This window comes from Aythya marila (genome assembly GCF_965140915.1).
Source record: "Aythya marila genome assembly, chromosome: 20".
In the NCBI taxonomy this organism is placed as follows: Eukaryota; Metazoa; Chordata; class Aves; order Anseriformes; family Anatidae; genus Aythya; species Aythya marila.
The window spans coordinates 9460372-9481684 of NC_139061.1; the positions used below are offsets into that span (position 1 = coordinate 9460372).

General features: G+C 37.6%; 1 protein-coding gene across 8 annotated transcripts in view; it reads right to left on the reverse strand.

The window, feature by feature from the left end:
- Positions 1-21313, reverse strand: part of BCAS3 (BCAS3 microtubule associated cell migration factor) — a 353644-nt gene that overhangs the window by 331119 nt on the left and 1212 nt on the right. For all 8 annotated transcript variants that reach the window (XM_082776135.1, XM_082776133.1, XM_082776131.1 and 5 more), the window contains exons 2-6: positions 21225-21312; positions 18587-18641; positions 16516-16591; positions 14700-14806; positions 4479-4560 (exon numbers count right to left, since the gene is read on the reverse strand). In XM_082776135.1, the coding sequence (XP_082632261.1) occupies positions 4479-4560; positions 14700-14806; positions 16516-16591; positions 18587-18641; positions 21225-21295 (391 nt within the window). In that variant the 5' untranslated portion in view covers positions 21296-21312. The remainder of the gene's footprint in view (positions 1-4478; positions 4561-14699; positions 14807-16515; positions 16592-18586; positions 18642-21224; position 21313) is intronic.

Sequence of the window (21313 nt, forward strand, 5' to 3'; positions counted from 1 at the left end):
TTCTGGGACTTAAAACCACTAACCCACCCAAGTGGTTGAGTATATACAAAACTCACATCTGCCTTCCCTTAGAAAGCAACCTAAATATTACAGCTCTTTTAAGTATACCTGCCTGTAAAGTTGAGTCAGCTTTTGAGGTTCACGTTTTATTTTACCAAAATCAAAGATGTAAGCAGGAGAGCGCAGAGATAAATCTTCTGTAGTACTTTTTTTCTTTTTAACCTTAGACTTTGAAATGCAAAACTAGTCTGTCCCCCAATAAATTTTAGCTTTTCAAGTTAATTCTAGTCTTTAAACCTTTGTCCATAAGCTTCCTGTGGTTCACAGTTGTTTCAAATAATTTAATACCTCTGATTTCTTTTTTCTTTCCTTTCTTAGTTGCATTTGTTTTCCTTATTAGTCAATTTGACTAAGCAGTCAAATTCATTGCAAGATGTACAGCTATTGTATCATCTTTTCTGCAAGTGGTATAATCTAAAAAATGGCATTAAATTAATTCAGTTCACTGGAGGAATTTATTTTCATAATGCTGAGCCATGGAAATAGGTTTTTACAGACAATGACTGATCTGAACTTCACCACACCAACCTGTCATCGTGTACCCTTGAAGCATGAATTACCACACGTAATGCTATTCCAGAATTAGGCTTTAGACTTCCCTCACTAGGAAGCACCAGTTTCTTGATTGACTTTTAAGCTATAAAAGGCTACCTTAATAAATGAAATAGCACAAGGCAGAAAGCAGGTATTTGGCCAGGATTTTCTTAAGTGACCTGGGATAAATAATAAAAAATGGGAGACCACAGCACTAACTCATTTCAGAAAGCAGTAATATTCTGATTTTGTAGGGGGAAAAAAAAGAATAACAAACCTATCTGAAGTATATTTATTATTTCCTTAGCAATGATTTCAGAAGTGTATTCACAATGCATTCAAATGTATTCAAAGAAAAACAGCATTAAAAAAACCACACTACTAGACAGGCTCTGGATCTGTTTTGTAGTGACTTCATAGGTCAAAGAACATACAACTAGTGCAGAAAACCAAAATAGGTAGTATTTCTATAAATATCACAGAAATGCAAATGAAAAGACAAAACAAAAAAAGACAAATTTAGGAATATGCAAGTCAGAATACTTAGTAATATGCAAACATTTCAATTGTACAAACAGTATTCATGTAATCAGTTACCCCAGAAAAATGAGAAAGGCATTATCTAGAGGAAGTGAGAAAATCTGAAAACCTGTTGAAGAAAGAATATGAATAATCAGGTTGGCGTGGCTAAATACAGCTGTTATGTGTTGAGTGAGAGGAAGCCCAATACAAAGAAACTTGAGCAGGACTGAGGACATTACTAATTTGCATTATGTAAAATGAAGTAGTAAGGAGTTAAAACACCCTGATTATTGCCTCTCCCCCCCCCACTATCATTAACTACATTGACATTACCAACTGTAGTCTCCTCCTCACAGAGCACGGTAGCTAAATCTATCTGGCACAGGCCCAGCTCTGTTTTGTTTTATATCTAACAATATTTTCTCCCTTTTAGCAATCACAAAGTCCCATCAATTTGTCTTCAAACATTTATTTTTTCTTTTGCATGCTCAATGCATCTAAACAGACAGAAATTCGGAGACCACCAAACCAGGCACCTGTGCCATAAATATGTATTAAATTAATCACAGCATACAGATTTTAAAGAGAAGAGCTAGGCAAGTTAAAGAGCCATGCCACCAGATGGCTCAGCTGATAATGCAGTGTGTTGCACCAAGGTGCCAAGGTCTAGTCTTCTTAAGACTGACAGCATCCAGACAGAGATATTCTCATATTCTGAATATTACCTAGGCAACTTCATCTCCTCTCTTAAGCCAGGAATTCGGTCACCCTGTAAAACTTGAGCCATTTATATTTCAAGCTGTAGAGAATAATCAAAACCATACCAACTGCTGAAGGCAGCGAAGTTTTAATTGGGATAGGAAGACGTGAGCTTCTTTCCTACTTATTTCAAGAATCATTTAAAGACAAAAATATCTGATTTTTGAAGATGATGATGGGATGGTTACGTTTCACTTAGAAGTCTGTTTCTTCAGACCAGGGAAATGAGGGTTGTGTTATCACCTGCTACGCATTTTGGCTTATGGGCTGAAATGGGGAAGGCATTCCAAGCCATGTACAAACATAAAGCCAAATCCATCCTATTTGTACACACGCACACACATACACAGGTATTGTTTTGATGACACAAGATCACATTACAATTCCAGTCCTACTAAGAACATACAGCTGAGGAAAAGTGATGCTGCAATCTTGCAGATCAGTCATTTCTGAACTTCACTGGCCCACTGGCCATGGCCAGAAATGTTGTGACAGCAAGACAACATTCTGCAATCCATATTGGCTCTGTCCCAAGTTTTTGTTTTGTTTTGTTTTCTGCAACTGCAAACAGCACTCAGAGGGTCTTCAGAGCAAAGGGTTGACCAGCAACCTTGGCTTGAAAACCACCTCTGTCTGAATTAGGACCTTACTTCCCTTCTTTAGTTAACAAAAAGAAAAGCAAAGATCTCCCAGCTAAAGGAGTTTCTGCGACTCCTTTAACCAAGCAAAAAGGTATCCTGTATACACCTGATCTCCATGTTCTACTGAACCACGCATTTTTTTGGTCCCCAAGTTTAACAGTCAAATTCGTTCAGTATTGTCATTTCTCTTATTAAAAATGCCCACCCTCTGACCCTCACTGCTGGCAGCAACAGACAACTAATTCTGGGATGTCCTACCTCCAGCAAATCCTTCAACTCACTGTTGTGGCTGTGGCCAACAGCATGCCCCCTGAAGACTGCCTGAATGCTGTTCTCTCTTTTCTACAGTAATGCAAGCATCTCATTCACACTAAAAACAGAGTTCACAACTATTAACTACAGTGTTATAAAATATTTAACAGCTCTTATCTAACAACAGATTCACAGTCTTTCCAAAGTCAAAGGTATTCTTGTATACCCTGAATTGGTGATCAGAAATGCTTCTCAGCAAGTGACAAAAGCCCTTTTCTTTTTCCCCAGTTGTTTTGTGCCCACTGCCTCAAGACAAGGCAATGCACGCCAAATGTGCTGGAGGTCCCTAATGCTCACCAGGAGCACAGCATTACTGTGTAGCGATGGAAAAGGCTGAGAGTAGCAAGGGCTGACTACAGTTACTCATGTTTTAGCCACCTTAAGTTTTAACCTCAGGGGAATCAGAAACAGTAATTTTCTCACTATTTCTGACCCTAAATTTTGTGGGTGATCTAAAGTGGGTCCGCAGAGAAGAATAAGTGCCTATGTTTTTTAGTGTTTTTTTTACAGCAGTCTCTCAGTTCTTTATGGACATCTTACCCCGGCTGCAGATCCACCAGTGCTGCGATTCTGGGCCAGGTCAGGCCTTGCCTGGTTTGGTAGCTGAGACAAAACACTGCTGTACGAACACTGCAGCACAGCTGCCAGGCCAGAACAGTTACAGGAGCCATTTCACTGCCCCAGCGTGGCACAGAGCCTGAACTAATAAACTTTGCCGGATCTGAGCTGGCAGTGTGCATGGCCAACTCCAGATACTGCCCTGCGTTCCTGCTACTAGAACACTTATAACCTGTTAAATCAGATTTGAGGTCTCCTTTGCAGTAAGCCTGCGTGAAACAAGCCTGCATGAAATAACTTTTGAAACAATGCTGTATTATGCTATGAAGCACATGATGCCGCAGAGAATCTAGCATCAAAGGACTACAGCATTTTAACAAAATAGTTGACAATCTATTAAGTTCTGCTACCGTAAAGTCACTGCATTAAAACCATAAGCTTTCCTTTCACACCTGGGAATGAGCTTCTTATCACCAACTAAGATCCGTTTCTAGGAATGTGCCAAATCCATCCATGCAAGAGTCCCAGTTTCAATAATTCCCTTTTTCCAGCTTTACAGTAAAATAGCGCTTCAGCCCACTGATGGTAATCAGCTTCTCCTTTACAAATTCCTTTTATTTTGAATCATTAAAGCTCATGTGTTAGTTATCTAAGGCCTCTTATTACAGCTTTACTTTTATCTGATTCCAAATATGGGTCAATGATACATTCATGTACTTTTAATCAAAGATGTATTTAAACCAAGCCATGTAAAAAGAGACCAAAACATGTTTTTAAAAGGTTTAACTAAATTTAATATGAGCTAATTTGAATATGTAACAACTATCATTGTCAAATGCTAAATATATGCAATTTTGAGAAAGAAAAAAGAGTTAGCAGTGTAACTTGCTAGATGCAAAATCAAAAAGTACTTTACAACGATCAGATTTGGGGCTGTATTTTTGAGTTCACTATTATGAAGAGGTATTAGTCAAGGTGACACAGTTTATAATGACTGGAAGACCTACATATCAGGTTCTAACAATGATTTGGTCAAAAATCTGTAAAAAGAAGTTATGCTTAATTATACACCATATATATATATACACTTACTGATTTGTGGAGCTGGTAAGATTCGTGCAGCTCGAACTGGACCATGGCGAACAGAGAAGAGTTCCTGAGCTTCACCACTGATCTGCAACACATACGGATCATGAATGTACAATGTAAAAATATACATATAGAAAAGCACACATGCACACACACAAACGTGTACACATAAAATACATCCCCCCAAAATTGTTCTGTTCTACAGTCAGCTTATTTAAAATCCAATTCCCTTACAGTCTTCTCCAGAAATCTCCAAAAGCACTCAAATGCTCAAACTCTAACACTGAGAAAAGAACTGCTGGTTAGGAGGCTCCAATTGCATAGAAAAATAAACTGGTTCCCTACTGAGTGCTGAAATACGCAGCTTAATTACAGTGGTTGCCGCTTCATGAAGCAGGTGAGACTCTTTACAGCATAAGCACTGAATGTAATGGAGGTGTACTGAGAGCAGACACGATTCTCAAGGAAAGGAACAACCAGGACACACATTTAGGCATAAGTTTGGTTCAGAAATACTCTGCAATTCCTTTTCTCTCCCCAACAAGTAATACCTCGTAAGGGCAGGGTATGCTAAGGCTGACATTTCTGTTCTACAAGCTTTGTTATATGCAATTTTCCTTGAAAAAAATAACAAATCCAGTTTTGTGTTTTGTGATTTATTAACTCAGTAATTGCAATGCATTAACAAGATATAATACATACAAAAAGCTCCGAGTAAGTACTTCCAGTCTAGTCCAACAGAATCCATACTAACATACTGCACTGATTTACTCAACTTTCTTAGCCTACTTTTGATATAAAAATCGTATTTGTTGAAGTTGCTTTAGATGAACAGTAACTTCGGTGGTAGGGGAAGACTCAGATCAGAGGCAACAAGGAGTGTGCCAGAGATGGTGGCAAGTTGGTGTTCCCTCTCCTCCCCTTCACAGAGTAACTTCCATTTGAAATCAGCCACGCTGAATCAATATTTAACAGTGTATGAAAAGTAGATAAGAAAGACACTGCCCTTCAACCAACCATTCGCCATTTGTCTGTATGTGGATGTGTCTTAGTCTTGAATAACACAAATTACAGGAACAAAGATGGCCTGCCTCTAGTAACGTGTCTCAGGCATGAATGAGATACCAGCACTACGTACAATCAATGACCACACATTTCAGAAGAAAACACTTGAAGTTGACTGCTGACTAAAGTAACAAAAATTCAAGGAATACAGACCACAAACATTTATTCTACACAGCACATGTTTCTAAGAAAGAGTGGGAAACGCTGGCAGTAAACGATCAGACAATTTGATGTTTAAGTACATCCCGTATTCTCCAGGTGTGAAAATTATGTTTCATAATCGGGGGTCAAAACTAATTAAGCTTGTCTGTAATGGCAATCTTGAAAAGATTAAATCAGAAAGAGTTAAGACGAATTTCCAGACTTCCTGTAAATGGTCAGTCAGAAAGCATTTTCATAACTGCCTGGTAATGGATCCAATACGGAATGTCAAACTTGAAGAAAAAAGCAAACATTATGAAGTTCATTTCCAAATAACCAACAACTTGAACCAGACGTAAGGAGGTTGGGAAAGCAGTGAACACGTTGGCACAAAGTTTTTCCAAGTAAGCAGCTTACAGCATCAGAAATAGACACAATTTGAAACAAGGTTCTTATGAATTACTGAACTATAAATCCAAGTTAACTTTTTGAAATGTCCTTTCATATTTTTTCCTATTTCTTTCTGCACTTCAGCTTACACGTTCAGAAAATTAAAATACTGCTACTGTTTAACCAACAAATCAAAAGTATAGTACTTCACACCCTTAGCTCACTACCAGTCTGAACTCCAAGCCTCGCTATTTATTATCACTGCTTTAGACAGTGCAGCAGAATGAAACTTACCCCACAGAAGCACAGGTCTTCCGTAAGAGTATTCTGAAAACCTGACCAACTGCAGCGATCTGTTGATCAACTGTTGATCTCATAAAGACTGAGTTTGCATTTATTGCTTCAACAGAATGCCCTGAACTACTGCTTTGCTGCAGTAAGCCTGTAACACCATGCGAGCTACACCAAGTTGGGGAAATACCAGTCCTTGCCACTTCAGGTTTGAACACAGCTAGCAGCTGCACACTGGTGTGAGTTAACATCAACGATGTGATCAGAATTATTCCTGATGGACACAACAGTTTAAAACTGTAATCAATATGAGAACTAATCCCTTTGTCTACTCTGCTCTTATTAGGCAGATGTTCCTATCATTATGGATTCTCCTCGTCCAACTAGCAGCAGCATCTGAACAACACAAAACCCTGCAGTACTCCAGCTTCTGCAAAAACAAGTTGAATTCTCCCTTTGAGACAGCTAAACGCCCCTGCTCTGACAAACTCACTGACCAGATTCTATACCAGACATAAAAATAATGATCAGAAATCAACTCAGTAAAGGCTTGTTGATTGTTTTTTAACAGACTGTGAGTAGGACACAGATAAAAAGTCCTCTGACACCAGGAAAGACAGCTTGGAAAAAAGCAGGGCACAGTGAAGGAGAAAAGGTGGAGGGGAGACGGGGGGACAGGACGGGACACGAGAGAGAGAGCTGAACACAGCAGGCTTTCTGTCCGTCGGAACACAGCAGCACTATGGAGGAGTAAAGGATGAAGTGGAGAAGAAGAAAAATAAAAAGCTTTGGAACTATTATTATTGGCAATTAAAGTTTTTTTCCCCAAAATCATGAAAATGCTGTTTCACATGTGTATGCACATCAATGGCTATGAATGAAAACAAGAGGGAAAAGAACAAGCATAACAAAAGTACGGAAGAAGTGATTCACATAAAATAATCCAACCCAATTCAGTCACCTCCTTCTACTCTAAGTATGCCAGCACATCAGCTCTAGCTCCAATCTACTTCAAATAAAGTTACAGTCCCAAAAGTAAGATACACTAAGAAGGCCAAACCTGCGTAACTGAGTTTCTGCTCTTAAATACACTGAACTCCAGAAAGCATGTTTATTTAGCCTGCGATGCCAAGATCTGGCAGAACTTAAAGCCGAGATTTTCAAATAATAGCCTAAAAATGTACAAATACAAATGAAGTTTATTTGTATAGCACCTACCGTCAAAATCTGAGCCAGCTCTTTTCATGGATATATTTTTACTTTTTAGTAATTAATATTAATTACTTGAAAGGTAACTATTTCACTTGATGCTGGGGGGAACAGCAGAAAGATAAACAGACTAACCACAGCCACAGAATCAGATGGTGGCAAAGACAAGATTGGAAGCGCTCAGCTCCTAACTCTGGTTTGAGACCACTGTAATATGTAGTGCTGCAACATAACGTGTCCTTTCCTCTCAGTTTGTGTAGGATTTTTTCCAAGGATACTGTGCATAACTAAGAAAAAAAAAGCAATTAATTGTCCAGATACATTCAGCCGTCTGTACAGTTCACGTACTCAGCTGGTTATACACTGCTGTCTACTGGGGGCCAAAAATCAGCAAATGTTAAAATAGGGCCCCCACCGTCGATTTAGTAATGAAAATACAAGATGCCACCCAACAAATGACAACTCCTTTGTAAAGAAAAAGCCAAACTCCCTAAATAGCACAAAAAAGATTACAACAAATCTGCACGTAACACAACATAGAGTAGATTACAACACCAATATTTAGGAACCTATCATAGCTTAAGTTCTTGTTGTGGATTTTTATTTTTTTTAAGCTACATGATCTTAACTGTTCTACAGAAACAGAGAATCACACAAGGCATTGCATTTTGTTGCATGCCATGAATTAGGAACAACCAAGTTGCTGGTTTGCTGGCCACTGAAAAATACATTAGGGTTTCAAAGTTCAAGATTTTATTTGACTTACAATTAATTTTTTTCAAACTATCACCAGCAAAAGCTTCTATTATTTGCAGTCTCATAAAATTCCGAATTAACTGTGGCTAATGCTAACACCTTTCATTTACCTACATAAAACATAAAACTTTATTACCATTGCTGAGGCCACGTGTATGAATTTTGACTGAAAGCTGCATCTTCAGGACAGGAAGATGATGTTGTCTCATCTTCCTGCCAATTCAGGCCTTATCTCTTTCCCAAGACAGCCGACAAAGACAGCCAAACTTTTCTGTGAACAGGACACTTACTCCACTAGGAACCAGTGTGACAAATAACCACATTTAACATAAGCCCAACCCCACCAGTAAGTGGCTGACAGCTTTGTCACTGCCAATTTGGGCAAGATGCGGGCTGGCAAGCCTATGGTAAAAGGTACCACATCCCATTACCAGTCCCTTGAGCTATACAGTCTCATAGCATAGACAAAATATAAATAGACTTCGTGAACTGAAAACAGAGCTTTAAATTCTTCAAAAAGCACCTGTGAAGAAAGGAGGCTGTGGCTGCCATTTTGGATTTGATCCAGCTAAGTAGCGAGTCCCTGTGGCAGCTTTCAAAGCTCTTAAAAGTTTTTCTTTCCCATTCCGAAAGCCAAGAATATTTCCAAACGGGTTTCAAGAATTGAATATTATACTATAAAAGCAGCATCAGGTACTCGTTCTATGAAAGAGCGGGTCCAAACCGAGAGCTCCAGGCTGGTGTGATAGCGCGTTTCAGCTTCCTCCACGGCCGCTATCAAACCCCAGACCTACAGGGAAGGCTGCAAGCAAAGAAGAGCCTGATTCAAACCCTGGCCCCCAGTGAAGGCTTCACCGCTCTCCTCCAGGAACGACAAACTGAAAGAGGAAGAACTCCCCCCGCTCAGGTATTTTCAACTACTGCTTAAAATGCAACAGAGCAGCAAGCTGGAGCACTATTTTTGATGACAGAGCTTTGTTGTTTGGAGCATACCAGTTTGCACCCATTCTGAAAAAAGAAAAAAAAAAAAGGAAGAACAAAGAAAGTGTTGTTCACACTAAGGATAACTAATAGTTTCCAACCATAGAAAATGGTTTTCACATGGTGAAAAAAGTCAAATGCACACCAAACTGAAACGAAGTTGGAAATTCAATGCTTAAACTACTGTGCAACAGTGGAAAAGTACACTGCTTATAGATTAAAAACTGTTACAAAGCACAGGATCAATTTGTTATTCCTTTTTTGTTTTGTTTTGTTTTTTAAATATTCTGAGTACATACTTCAATAGAGCAATGTAACAAGCCAATCAGCAATTGGCAGATACCACCACAAAATACTGTTTGACTCAATCCTGCCGGGACAAGAACTACTACCAGTCATCTTAGGAACTCAAGCAGTCATCCTTTTCATTCAAAACATCTCTCTGATTATCTAGAGATTATGAGAATTTAGATGCTCAGTGTTACAGACGCCTACTCAAGTGACCAAACTAAGTATGAAATTGCATCTATCATTTAAAATTATGACAACAGAAACTGAATTTTAAAAACAATGAGAACTTAGAAGTGGCTTTGGTTACAGTGTCCTCAACATTCGCATTTTGTCATACATTTTGAAGAGTTTTAGCATGATCAGGCTGCAAGCTCATCTGGGAGTCACTTCTGCTCCCTTTTCCATCACTTCATTTTGCACACAGACAAGAACGACACACACAGTACTGGACACAGGCAGAATATGGCTACAAACAACCTTCAGGAGCCTTCATTTCAGCTTTGACCCCATGCAAAGAGAGCTACAGGAAACTGTTTGGACTCCTCTGCTACCTTTCACTACAGCCCTCCCTAGTTCTTTGCATGTCGGTCGTTCCCCCCCAGCACACACCAGTACATGCTATGATGTAAATAAAAAATCTTCCACCAGACCTGCAGTCACTTAATGAGTGTAAAAACACATTTCTTGCATGCCGCTGGCAGCAGCAGTACAAAAAAACGAAGCCTTAAAATGATTTGCATGGATGTTTTGTAAAGTCTTTAAACATTTTTCAGGGTTTCTAGGTCAGGTCATCATCAGATATTTCCAAGTGGCTGAGACAAGCCTGAACAGCCGTATCCTGTATCAGGAAAGAGCAAGGCCCGCAGCTTACGATGTGGTAAGTGATTAATCCTTTTCCCGAAGCTCTGGAAGGGGAAAATTGCAATGGGACTAGGACAACCTCATTGAAACCCCACCAGACCAAACTTCTCATGAACAGTAGAGAAGAAAAAATGGAACTGACACATCTTCATCTACCATATCCATCCCTCTAGACATCCACATAGACACACCATCTGCTGTACACCTGCAGGTATAAAAATGAAGAAACAGAGCATTATTGACACCAGTATTTAAAGAAATTTAAGTTCTGCCAGTGGAGAATGGCAGTGCGTGATGCCATCCTTGTCCAACAAGTCCTCTGTGTTCCAGCAGTCTCCAGATGGAAGTCACCTACCATATGGGCTGACGCACCCTGTTAGTTTGTGGCAACATCATTATACCACAACCTTTAAGTATTTTTTGCTAAATATACATCTGCCCTTGTTATTAGAAGATCCCTTTGGTAGTTTCTACTTTATTCAACTCAAGCTTGATAGTTGGGTCTTTGGGTTTTGGTGTGTTTTTTGTGTGTTTTTTTTTGTTTGTTTGTTTGTTTTGGTTTTTTAATTGTAATATGAACCATTAAATTAAGATGATTTTCTACTGCTGATGCTTCCTGCATACAATAAAAAAAAAATTATCTGCCATAAAACCAGCCAACATGCATTTCTCTGAACAGGAACATCTAGAACAGATACTTGGAAACCACACTAGGCAGAAACCAGTTCCAACTGTATCTGAAACATGAAACTGGGAGCGAGGGAGAAACAAAGTCCAAATGAAACAAAAAAAGTACACAGCACAATTATCAAACAGAAACTTTAGGAACTTCTAGTCATACTTTTGTATATTCCCAGATTTCTCCCCACTTAGTGAGGCATATTTTAAGAACACTTTTAACCTTCCCACCCCTATTTCAAAACAAAGATCAAAGCAAAGTCGTTTGGATGGACACCTTCCGCTTCTTATGCAATACAGATTTAGACGCTGCACTTCAAAACCCCAGCCGTTACTTCAGCACCCAGCAGTCCAAACATTATTTCAGCCCTTTGAAGCAGCCCTAATGGTATCTTCCATTTGCAAGTAACACTTCTGTAGTCAAAGATCTTACTCCAAGGAGATGTTAATGTGAAACCACTCAGACTGCAAAGAGACACACACTCCTGGAGGCAGACTGCAAAGGTGTTTAGAAGTCAATGTAACACCATTACGGCGAGTGTCAGCTTAGAAGCTGTCATAAACACTTCATAATCACTCACACACAAACTGGACTGCCTGCAACACATTATTTTATTAAGTGCTGAATAGAGGTTCAATTGTATGAATAAATAGCACAATGCTAGAGATAATAGCCTTACTGAGTAGATTTTCACATAAATGTCAAATTGTTGCTTTTTCAGATTGAAAGGTTTTTAAACTAGAGAGATCTCTTTTTTTCTTAATAACTGGACTAATGTTACATAATCACAAGCTAAATACTGAGCAAAATCAAGAAGAAAGGATATGTTTGTATAGTATCAGAGAACAAAAAGCTGTTGTCCGCCAGATTTTCTTTTACTCAGGTTAAATAAGCAAAAAAAAATAAATAAATGGATAAACACAAATGTGTAAATACAGGTTATGTTACCTCCAGGCACATGGTATACAGGCTCTGAAAAGGTATTTAAAAATTGGTGTTACGATGTTCTCTATCAATGTGAAAAGCTATCCAAGACCACTCTACTAACAACAGAACCATTCGGACACTGAAATTATACTAAGACAGACAAATTGCAGTATTGCACAGGATGAAGCTGTGCCTCTTTGGATGTGGTCTCATCACAATTTCACAGGTTACACAAATAAGGACGGGCAAAGTGATGTGCTATCTCTACAGCTGACATGCTTAGGATGGAAGGTACAAGATTTCCACAGTCGGCATTTTCTTCCACTTCACTGGACTTTCACCCCCATTAAGAATACCTCCTCAAAAAAATGAACAATAAGAGAAACTTTCTTGCAATTTCATTTTATTTTTCCTACATTATTAAACACTATCAAAATCTAGGGATTATGAATAAGTGCAATACACTGGGAAAATACAACCTGACTGCACTGTCCTGCTGAAAAAGGAGGTAAGAGCAGGCATTCCATGGCCTAGCCTGTGGCTAATCCAGACACAAGAAGAAAACAAACAAAACAACTAAAAAAAACAATCCTCTCCCACTGGGAAACATGGATAAATTACATCATACTACCTACCTGAAAGTACCAGTGAACAGACTTACTCCACATAAGCCAGGATAAGCGTGAAGTAGTTTAGCTCCCCATTTGTTAGTAAAATCCACCAAATTATTTCACGCTTACTGCAGTGAACCATGGGTTAAGAGTTTAAACGCAGATGGCTAATGCAGAACAGGTTACACTGAGGTAATCAGTTCATGTATCAAAGAAATGAGATGCACTACTGCTTTCACTCTTGCTTGCCTTATACATGTAGGATCCCATCTCACAATGAATTTCTCAAGAGCATTGATACAGATAGCTCTTACAAAGACACCTTTCATTCGGACACAGAAAGTCACTTAAGAGGGATGCACAGAACTCTCACCTCTCCACAAAGCAACGGCATGTTACAGATGCGTGCACACACATACACAAAAACCAAAACAAAAAACTGTCTGCCAGACACAAAGCTCTTCTTACTGTATGTACAGCGGCCAGGACAAGTCCGATGTCACCACAATGTACTGCTGTACATTTTTCGGAAAATACACACTTATTTGGACAATAATATTTCAGCAGGATAATCTGAGCTGTTTTACAAAAATTCTTTAGCTTAAATCTAAATGACTACTCACAGTCTCTTAACTAATTGATCACCTTGCAGTATAGAACTGCAGTAATAGCAGGAGGTATTTCCTCGTTAGCTCGGTATCTTAGTGACACCTAATGTCCGTTTTCTGTAATACACTTCAAAGAACAAAGCATTTCTGAACCATTTTAATAATCTATTTTGTATAGTAATATAGAATTGGCCTGTGTTCAAAATGTTGTACAAAACTTTAAACTATGAAACGATTGTTAGTGTTCAAATTCTTTCCAGTGTTAGATTTTTTTTAAAAAGTGAACAAGCAACAAGCTAGCTTTGCTACATCACACACTTTTCTGCCCTAAGAAGAAAAAATAGGAAAACAATACGAAGATATGTTTTGCTCCATTTAAGACAAAGCCAATAAAGTTAGAATTAGCCATGGTTTCTCAGGACATACTAGCAGATAGAGATTCCAATATTATACTGAAATTTAGTAAAGTACACCAGATCTTTGTTTCTATTAAACCCTCCTTCAAATGCCAAAGCTCAGCAGTTTTTCTTCCTTAGCTCCAGCTAACAATATGTAATTAAGAGGGGAAAAAGCCAGCCCTCCCACACCCCAGTAAACTCCATTAGACAGTGCTTATCTTTTGGTGTACAAAATAAAGAGTATTTTCTATTACAGCACCTACGCTACTGGTATATAAACTTGTCCTACACAGCTAACCCCGAAGTCATACAAAAAGATACATATTTCAAAAAAGCCCTGCATTTTATTAAGAGAAAGAACTCCATCCTCACTACATTATTTTGAAGAACAAGGTGTTATGAGCAAAACTTTTTTTGAGTTAAGAATTTTATGACCTACTGTATTAAACTTTATTCTATAGTTCAAGAAATTTGGGGAAAACTCCCCAAATTAAGACCATGTGTTCATAAACCATTCTGAAGCACAAACTGCAGGGTGTGTATGACAGCATAAAATCAAACCCATATGCACATAGAGACTTATAATAAAATTAAAATTGCAAATCATGTACATGACAAACACTGTGATTGTAAAATACTATTAATACTGTCATGCTTGCATTCCTAGGACAAACAAATTCTTTTCATATTTTTCCACCCTCTTTTCCCTTCTGTAGGTTAAAAAGATTTGTCCTTTCTGGAATATAAACTATTCTACAATGTCATATGCTGCTCCCAATTAGACTCTGAAAATTTACCTAAAAGAAATCATTTGTAATAACCCCTCAAATCTGAGCAAGTGTTTGATCTATGCTCAGTACTAATCTTAAGATAAGCATATTACATGCACAGCACATGGCACTGATGGTAACTATTGGCTCTACTCACTTTAATAGGAAAAAATAAGATTAAAGTACTGGCACACCAGTACAAACAAAAACACCCCTGTCATAGAAGAGAAGGTAACTGGTACTCACAGGTATGCTCCAGATTTGCATTCCATCACTGTAGCCAATCATCAGCAGTAATGGTGGTTCATTCCCAGTGCTATGTATTTCATGAAACTCCATATTCCTTGACGTATCTAAATTGGGTTTAAATATTAAAGACATTACTTAACAGGTTATGATCAGCTATGGTTAGCATCAGCTATACTAGAGGTGTTTTCTCACTAGGCATTTTCTCAATGCTTCCTCCCATTTTTGTAATTAAAGGTAAAGAGAAGTGTCTTAATTTCTTACACTGAAACAACACTATATTTTTAGGCAAACAATACATTCATTGAAGTGGAGAAAATATTCTTTATCATTTATCACAAATACCTCCAAAACTTCTGTAACTCTTTCTCCAGTCATTAATAAAACATGGCCAACGTTTCAAATAGAGAAAGGATCATTAAAACAAACATTAACAAATACTAAAAGTACAAATGCACAGACTGATCAAAGCTCTTTCTAAATACTGTATTAATAATCTTTATATCAACTTCATGAAAAGAAAGAAATCCCCAGGAACAAAAGTGCTACAGAACATAATAATGAAAAAATTAAGCTTTTCTCTAACACCCTTTAAAACTACATTTTCAAGACTGAACAAAAGCTCATTGCAAGCATGTGACCATCAAAGAAAGAGAGGAAATATTCAGGATGGTAAATGACCATGTACGCAGGCCCAATCAGATTAGGCTGTGTAAATTCAATTTAGACTGAATACGACAGATTCTGAAGAATATGCTAAAGCATTTCTGTTACGCTGTAGAAAAGATCCTAAAGAGAGAATGACCAAGAATTTTTGAAAATAAACAAAAGAGGAAAAGATACACTCAAGGAAAAAAACTTCAACCAGCCTTAAGCTGGACATAAGGCCATGTACCAGTTGATTGGTGTTTTCTAGTTCTAACAATCATGAATTTATGAACTGACAGGCTCTGTGCCATTTCAACAGCTGGAAAACATATAATCTTCCCTATTAACCTATTGGAAAAACTGAAAATTCCCCATCATAGCTCTGGCTACGGTTTCTATTACTTCATATGAGACCAGAATGAGCCTTTATCATAGAGCTCTATGCAGGAAAGAAAGACAGTAAACAAGGAACAGCACAAGCAACTGCTAAACGTTTGATTAATGTTAGTAGTTGCTTGACAGCAGCATTCAGTCTTTCCCCTTCAGTCTCTAATCTTTGTGTGTTTTTTGTTTTTTGTTTGTTTGTTGAAAAAATAATAAATAAATTTTAAAAAGCAGCTGGGATAGACAGAGGTAAAACACCTCTTTTCTTATCTGGAGATGTACTTTATTTGATACAGTTAGCAAAAGCCTATGACCATTTCCTCTTCATGTCTTGACGCTGAACGCCAGTTGACAGGCAGTAGTCTTTGCTGATGACTAAGACACACTGGAAGTGGTAAGTTAACATTTTAAGAATATTTTGTGGCTACGCCTTTTTATTTCCCTGAAAGACATGATAGAACTGTCTGATCACTCTCCCTACCAGCTCCTCCTTTTTAGGTTATTATGAATTCTATCACATCACTTAAAATATATCCAGGACTTGGACTGGATTCACAGGTAAAATAATCTGGCTTTGAAACCAAACAGTGGACAAAATAAATTCAGTTCTATGCTCTGTCTTCAACTACCTTAAGGAAAGAAAAATGACTTCTTCATTCGGTTTGCCCCTCTTCCTAAACAAGTTCTAGTTTGCCTTCAGATGAACTGGCAAGACCTATTTGTTTTATTTCCTATGTACTGAATAAAAATACAGTTATTTACTGATAGAAAAATGAAACCATACCATTTAAATCTGCATTTTCAAATCTGACCCAAATGATCTTCTCCTTTTCTTCTGCTGGTGGGGTACCACTGTAGGCCTGGATGAAAAGCAAAAGAGTTGAAATAAAGTTTAACACCCATTTTTTCTCCCTTTATAGACCAAAGGAGTGAATGTAAACTGAAAAAAATAATACTAGTAACATTGAGATACCTGTCACAAGTATTACTGTGAGGTTTTGTTTCAAAAATCAATGGATTTTTGATCAACATAATCCATACTAAATTCTAACTAACTCAAAAATTCTAACATCGCTTACTGAAGTAGAAGTGACAAGCTACATATATATAACAGACAGCTTTCTGGAGCAGGTTAGAAACACCACATGACCTACAACAATGTAGTCAAGCTAAAATACAGCGATTTCTACAACCTTTAACTTTTTGTTCTTAGAGCTAGTGCACAACAGCTATGCTAGAGGTTCTCATGTGAGGCATTTTTACTTCTAAAGTTCTTTTTTTTATTCACTTAAAGGCTTTGTAAGCAAGACTGAGAGAAGAAAGAGACCTTTACTACAGTTTATTTTATTGGCATGTTCTAGTTCTATATGTGACATCTTTAATATAGCCATTTAAAAGAGAATAAACTCTAATTCCAGAAGAACAGCCCCACATTTCAGTTCTGTGTTCCACAGATTCCCATAAGAAGATGAGATACAAAAAGAAACTGTGAAGGAGACCTGCAGTGTTTCCAAGCTGCGTGTTTTACAGTTCTCAGGAGAAACTGCAGTAGTAAGAACGTGAGCTACAGTAGAAATACCATCACTTCCAAATGAATTATGGCAAAATACTGTGCAGTACATTGGAATAAATATGAAACGAGTTCATATAATCACTTTATACATGCCAGAAAAGCAATAACATGAGCTAAAAATACAAATTTAAAAAATAAGTGTGGGTATTGCTTTCCAAAACAAATCACATTCCATGCTTCCAAGGCAAACTGATTTGTAAAATAAAACACAGACTGTATCCTTTAACTACAGAGGAAAAGAAGGTGGGGGAAGGATGCAGCAATCTTTTAAATTGACAGTTTGACTAATTTAATTTTGACCATGAGTCCAAAAATGCATTTAACAAGTCAATATGAGTAAGAGGATTTTTTTTTTTAAATATCATTAAAGAAATTCATGACTTCAGTTATTCAAGATAGTCATTCAAGTAAGAACCAAGATAGTTTCCTGAGGCTACTGGCAACTAGCTGCAATACTTCTCCACTAGTGACTGTAGCTTTCCGAAGAGCAGCAAAACAAAATTAGCTTCCCTTTGGTACTGAGAGGCCCATGAGCAATACAGAAGTGACCATTCCAGTTCCACGCTGCTGTATTTCCTATTACCTGTGGAAACTATGATCAACAGCAGACAGAAGCACTGTAGTTGTTTTTTTGTTTTGTTTTGTTTTATTTTGGTGGAGATTTTTGTTTGTTTTGTTTCAGAGGAAAAAAAAAAGAAATTAAAAGAAGGAAGAATGCCCCAAGAGCCACGACACTCCCAAAGCAAGTTAAGCAAACAAGATTTTGAAAAAAGGAGCAAAGGAGGCAAAAGAAACTCTCTCCTTTTCAGCCAAAGATAAAGGCTGACAAAGAGTGACTATCAATTTGTCCCAACACCAATTCTGCCAGCAGAGCTCATACACAGGTTTCCAACTACAACCCAGAAAAAACACATTTGTAAGAGGCAGAGCAATTATTACGCCCACTCTCTTCTCTCCACAACTATCCTGTTGCCAAAATTATCACAGGAAAAGGCAGCAATCTTCTTCCTGCTATTTATATGGTAGCTCTTCAATTTCTGGGCATCTAAGACTTTCATTTAAATTAAGACCTATCAGAGGAAGTCTCTAGGCCCAGTTTTCAGATAGTATGCAGTTTGTGCTTTCAAAAGCCTGGTCTCAAAATTTATAGTAACATAAATAAATACGTAAGTAATAGAAATAAATAAGTAAATCATGTTTTTAATATTTTGGTGCACCTGGCAGCGACTTCAACTGCTCGGTATACTTTGCATACTGAAGACTTTTGAATATGTACACATACCTGTGGCACAACATCTTGAAGAAACGTAACAACACTTTCCATGTATGACTGTTCCCTTGAAAACAGAAGGAGAATGTTTTACTACTGAAGTTCAGAAATGGTTGTGAATACACTAAACAAGACATATCACCAGAAAAGACACACATTATGTTTAACACAAAGAAAAATACTAAGTATTCAATGCAGTTACTTAACATTCTGTCAAACACTGATAATGTATGTAGTGGCCTAGAAGTATGTATAAAGTCAATTATTTCATTATTCCATAATGAAATAACTGCTCTGGAAAAAGTATAAAATGTAAGTCAAGAAATAAACCACTTTCTCCACCTCAGACTGAATGATGAAAGCAAAACAGGAAATTATTTCTCAGTATTTTTCTACTTGATTTGGACGATATACCATGAATAAGAGGACTTGAGCTAATGGTTGGAGGTGCCCTTGCAGGGCAAGTGAACTTTCTGACCTCACATGCACTACGTACAATGATGAAGTAAGTGGAAGTGGCAAAGGACGGAACAAAACCCTAACCAAGAAGTGTAAAGAGATATTTCCCAGTTATGATTTTACAGCTTGGGAGGCTTATTCCTTCTTGGAATTTCATTAGCAGCAATGATTTAGAATAGTATATAGTGTAAGTATAGTGTAATAGTATATAGTGTATACATTTGTTCTGGTAGATTTAAACTAATGTTTTTATTAGCTTAGTCTTGCATGAGCAATGAGGCTCTTGTGTAACTGCTGAGCAATGTACAACATCGGATGATTGTATTAGATGGTGTTGAAACTACAGAAGAAGTTTGTGCTTTCTGAAATGGCTAATACTGAAATATGCTGGCAACAACCTCTATGCTCATGGAGTCTGAAAAAACAAAAAAAAAAAAAAAAAACAACCCCCACAAAAATAACTTTCTTTAGGTAACGGCTTCAGCAGCTCCCAAGCTTATTTGTATTTTGGCAGGCCATTAGTGTTTTCTTCTTGTGCTAATGCAAGATTTCTAACAGCAGCAAGGAAAAACTGAAGGTAGGGAAACCTAGGTTCTTGTTAGCCAAAGGCATATGTGTTTTCTATTTGCTTTCAGGAACTATGCAGCGTATGATTCTTTTAACAGAAATTGGAGTGTTTAGTAGTTAAGAATGAAGTACTCTCCCCTATATAACAGCAATACCAAAGATACTATAAGTCAAATGCTGCAACACTTGGATCAGCTTAACTAGTTGACTCCTCTCTGAGAACAAAAACGAATCAAACCCCTGCAATTTTAGAGTTCAGAAAGCTTATTTCAACCACTGACTAAACTAGATTTCGTTCAGCAATCCAAGGATTAGCGAATAAAATGAATTTTGTTCTACTGCTTTAAGCACAGGCCTTACAAATAAACTGTGGTTTCTAGTGCTGATTCTTCTTTGATTTATGTAGGTCACCAAAACTGTCTTTGAGCCCTTCAGAGCCCTTTATTACCTACCAATAATACTTGTCTATCTTACGGGTATAGTATTAAGTAGCGTTTGAAGTTCCCACGTGGATGCCTACCAGCACGTGTCATACTGTCCTCGTTTTTCAGTTCATGAAAGGAGTACTGGTTTGTTGTTTGTTCCCCCACCCCCAAACTACATCCTGAAACAAAGCTGACATTTGGAAGATGCTTTATTCACTGTGTGTACTCTAAATCCCTCCTAAAGTTAGAAAAACTTCCACAGAAATTTTTTTTTGTGCTTTGCAAAAAATGTATCAAAAAACACACAGAACACTTCACATTAGAACATTTAAAATCCATAGCAGAATCAGGTTCAAAAAGTTTATTATTTATACATTTTTCTTCTTTGTAATTTCACTACCATCTTCCGTCTATAACAATTTAGGAGTTTAGCATAAGCAGCAGAAGTCTACAGGGTGCTGCACGTTGCTCAGCATATATAAATTCTCATATAAAAGATAGTACTTGAAAGTTTTGAAGTGAAAAGATACAGCTCATGAACGAGCCACTATATTTAAACAAAAAATGGTATGGTAATCCTATTATTACAGTGTTTTTATTATTTTTCCAGTGAACAAGCTTACTTGGAAGAAAAGCAAACAGATGAGTTTGTTGAGAAATTCCACAATATAACAAATACTTCTTTTACATAGCTGCAAGACAAACCTCTAACACAATTTATTGTGTTACAGTGCTAGGTTATATGTTTTAATACATCCATCCCTGTGAGAAGGTATTATTACAACAACAGCAAGAAAGGAACATGGTACACATGTTCCCTCTAGCCTAAAGAAGAGGTTTGCAGCCATTAATCTATGGCCAGCGTGGTGTTTGTTCAACAAAATTGTGTAAGTAAACAACAAAACTTTATCTTAAAAAGTATTAGTCTTTAAACGGTACAACTCTGAAGGCTGACCAAAGGTTTTGGTGTATTACATTAAAAGCAGCCCATCGAGGGAGACAGTTTGACCTGCATAGGCCCAGGACACAGGAAAGCAACAATTGCTGACTTTCTTTTATTAGAAAATACTCAATGCAACACAGCTGTATTGTCAGCAGAAGCTCTCACAGCTGTCTTTGCCAGAGTTTTGGGCTGGATTCTTCACATACGAGACAAAAAAACATTTCAAATAAAGGCTTTTCTTCCAGAAGGTGCTTACGTGACAGCTTGTGGACGAACCACTGCTCCTCCAGTACATCGACTAGGGCGGCGTGGAGATTCTGTCGCCATTGTTTCTTTGCAGATGCC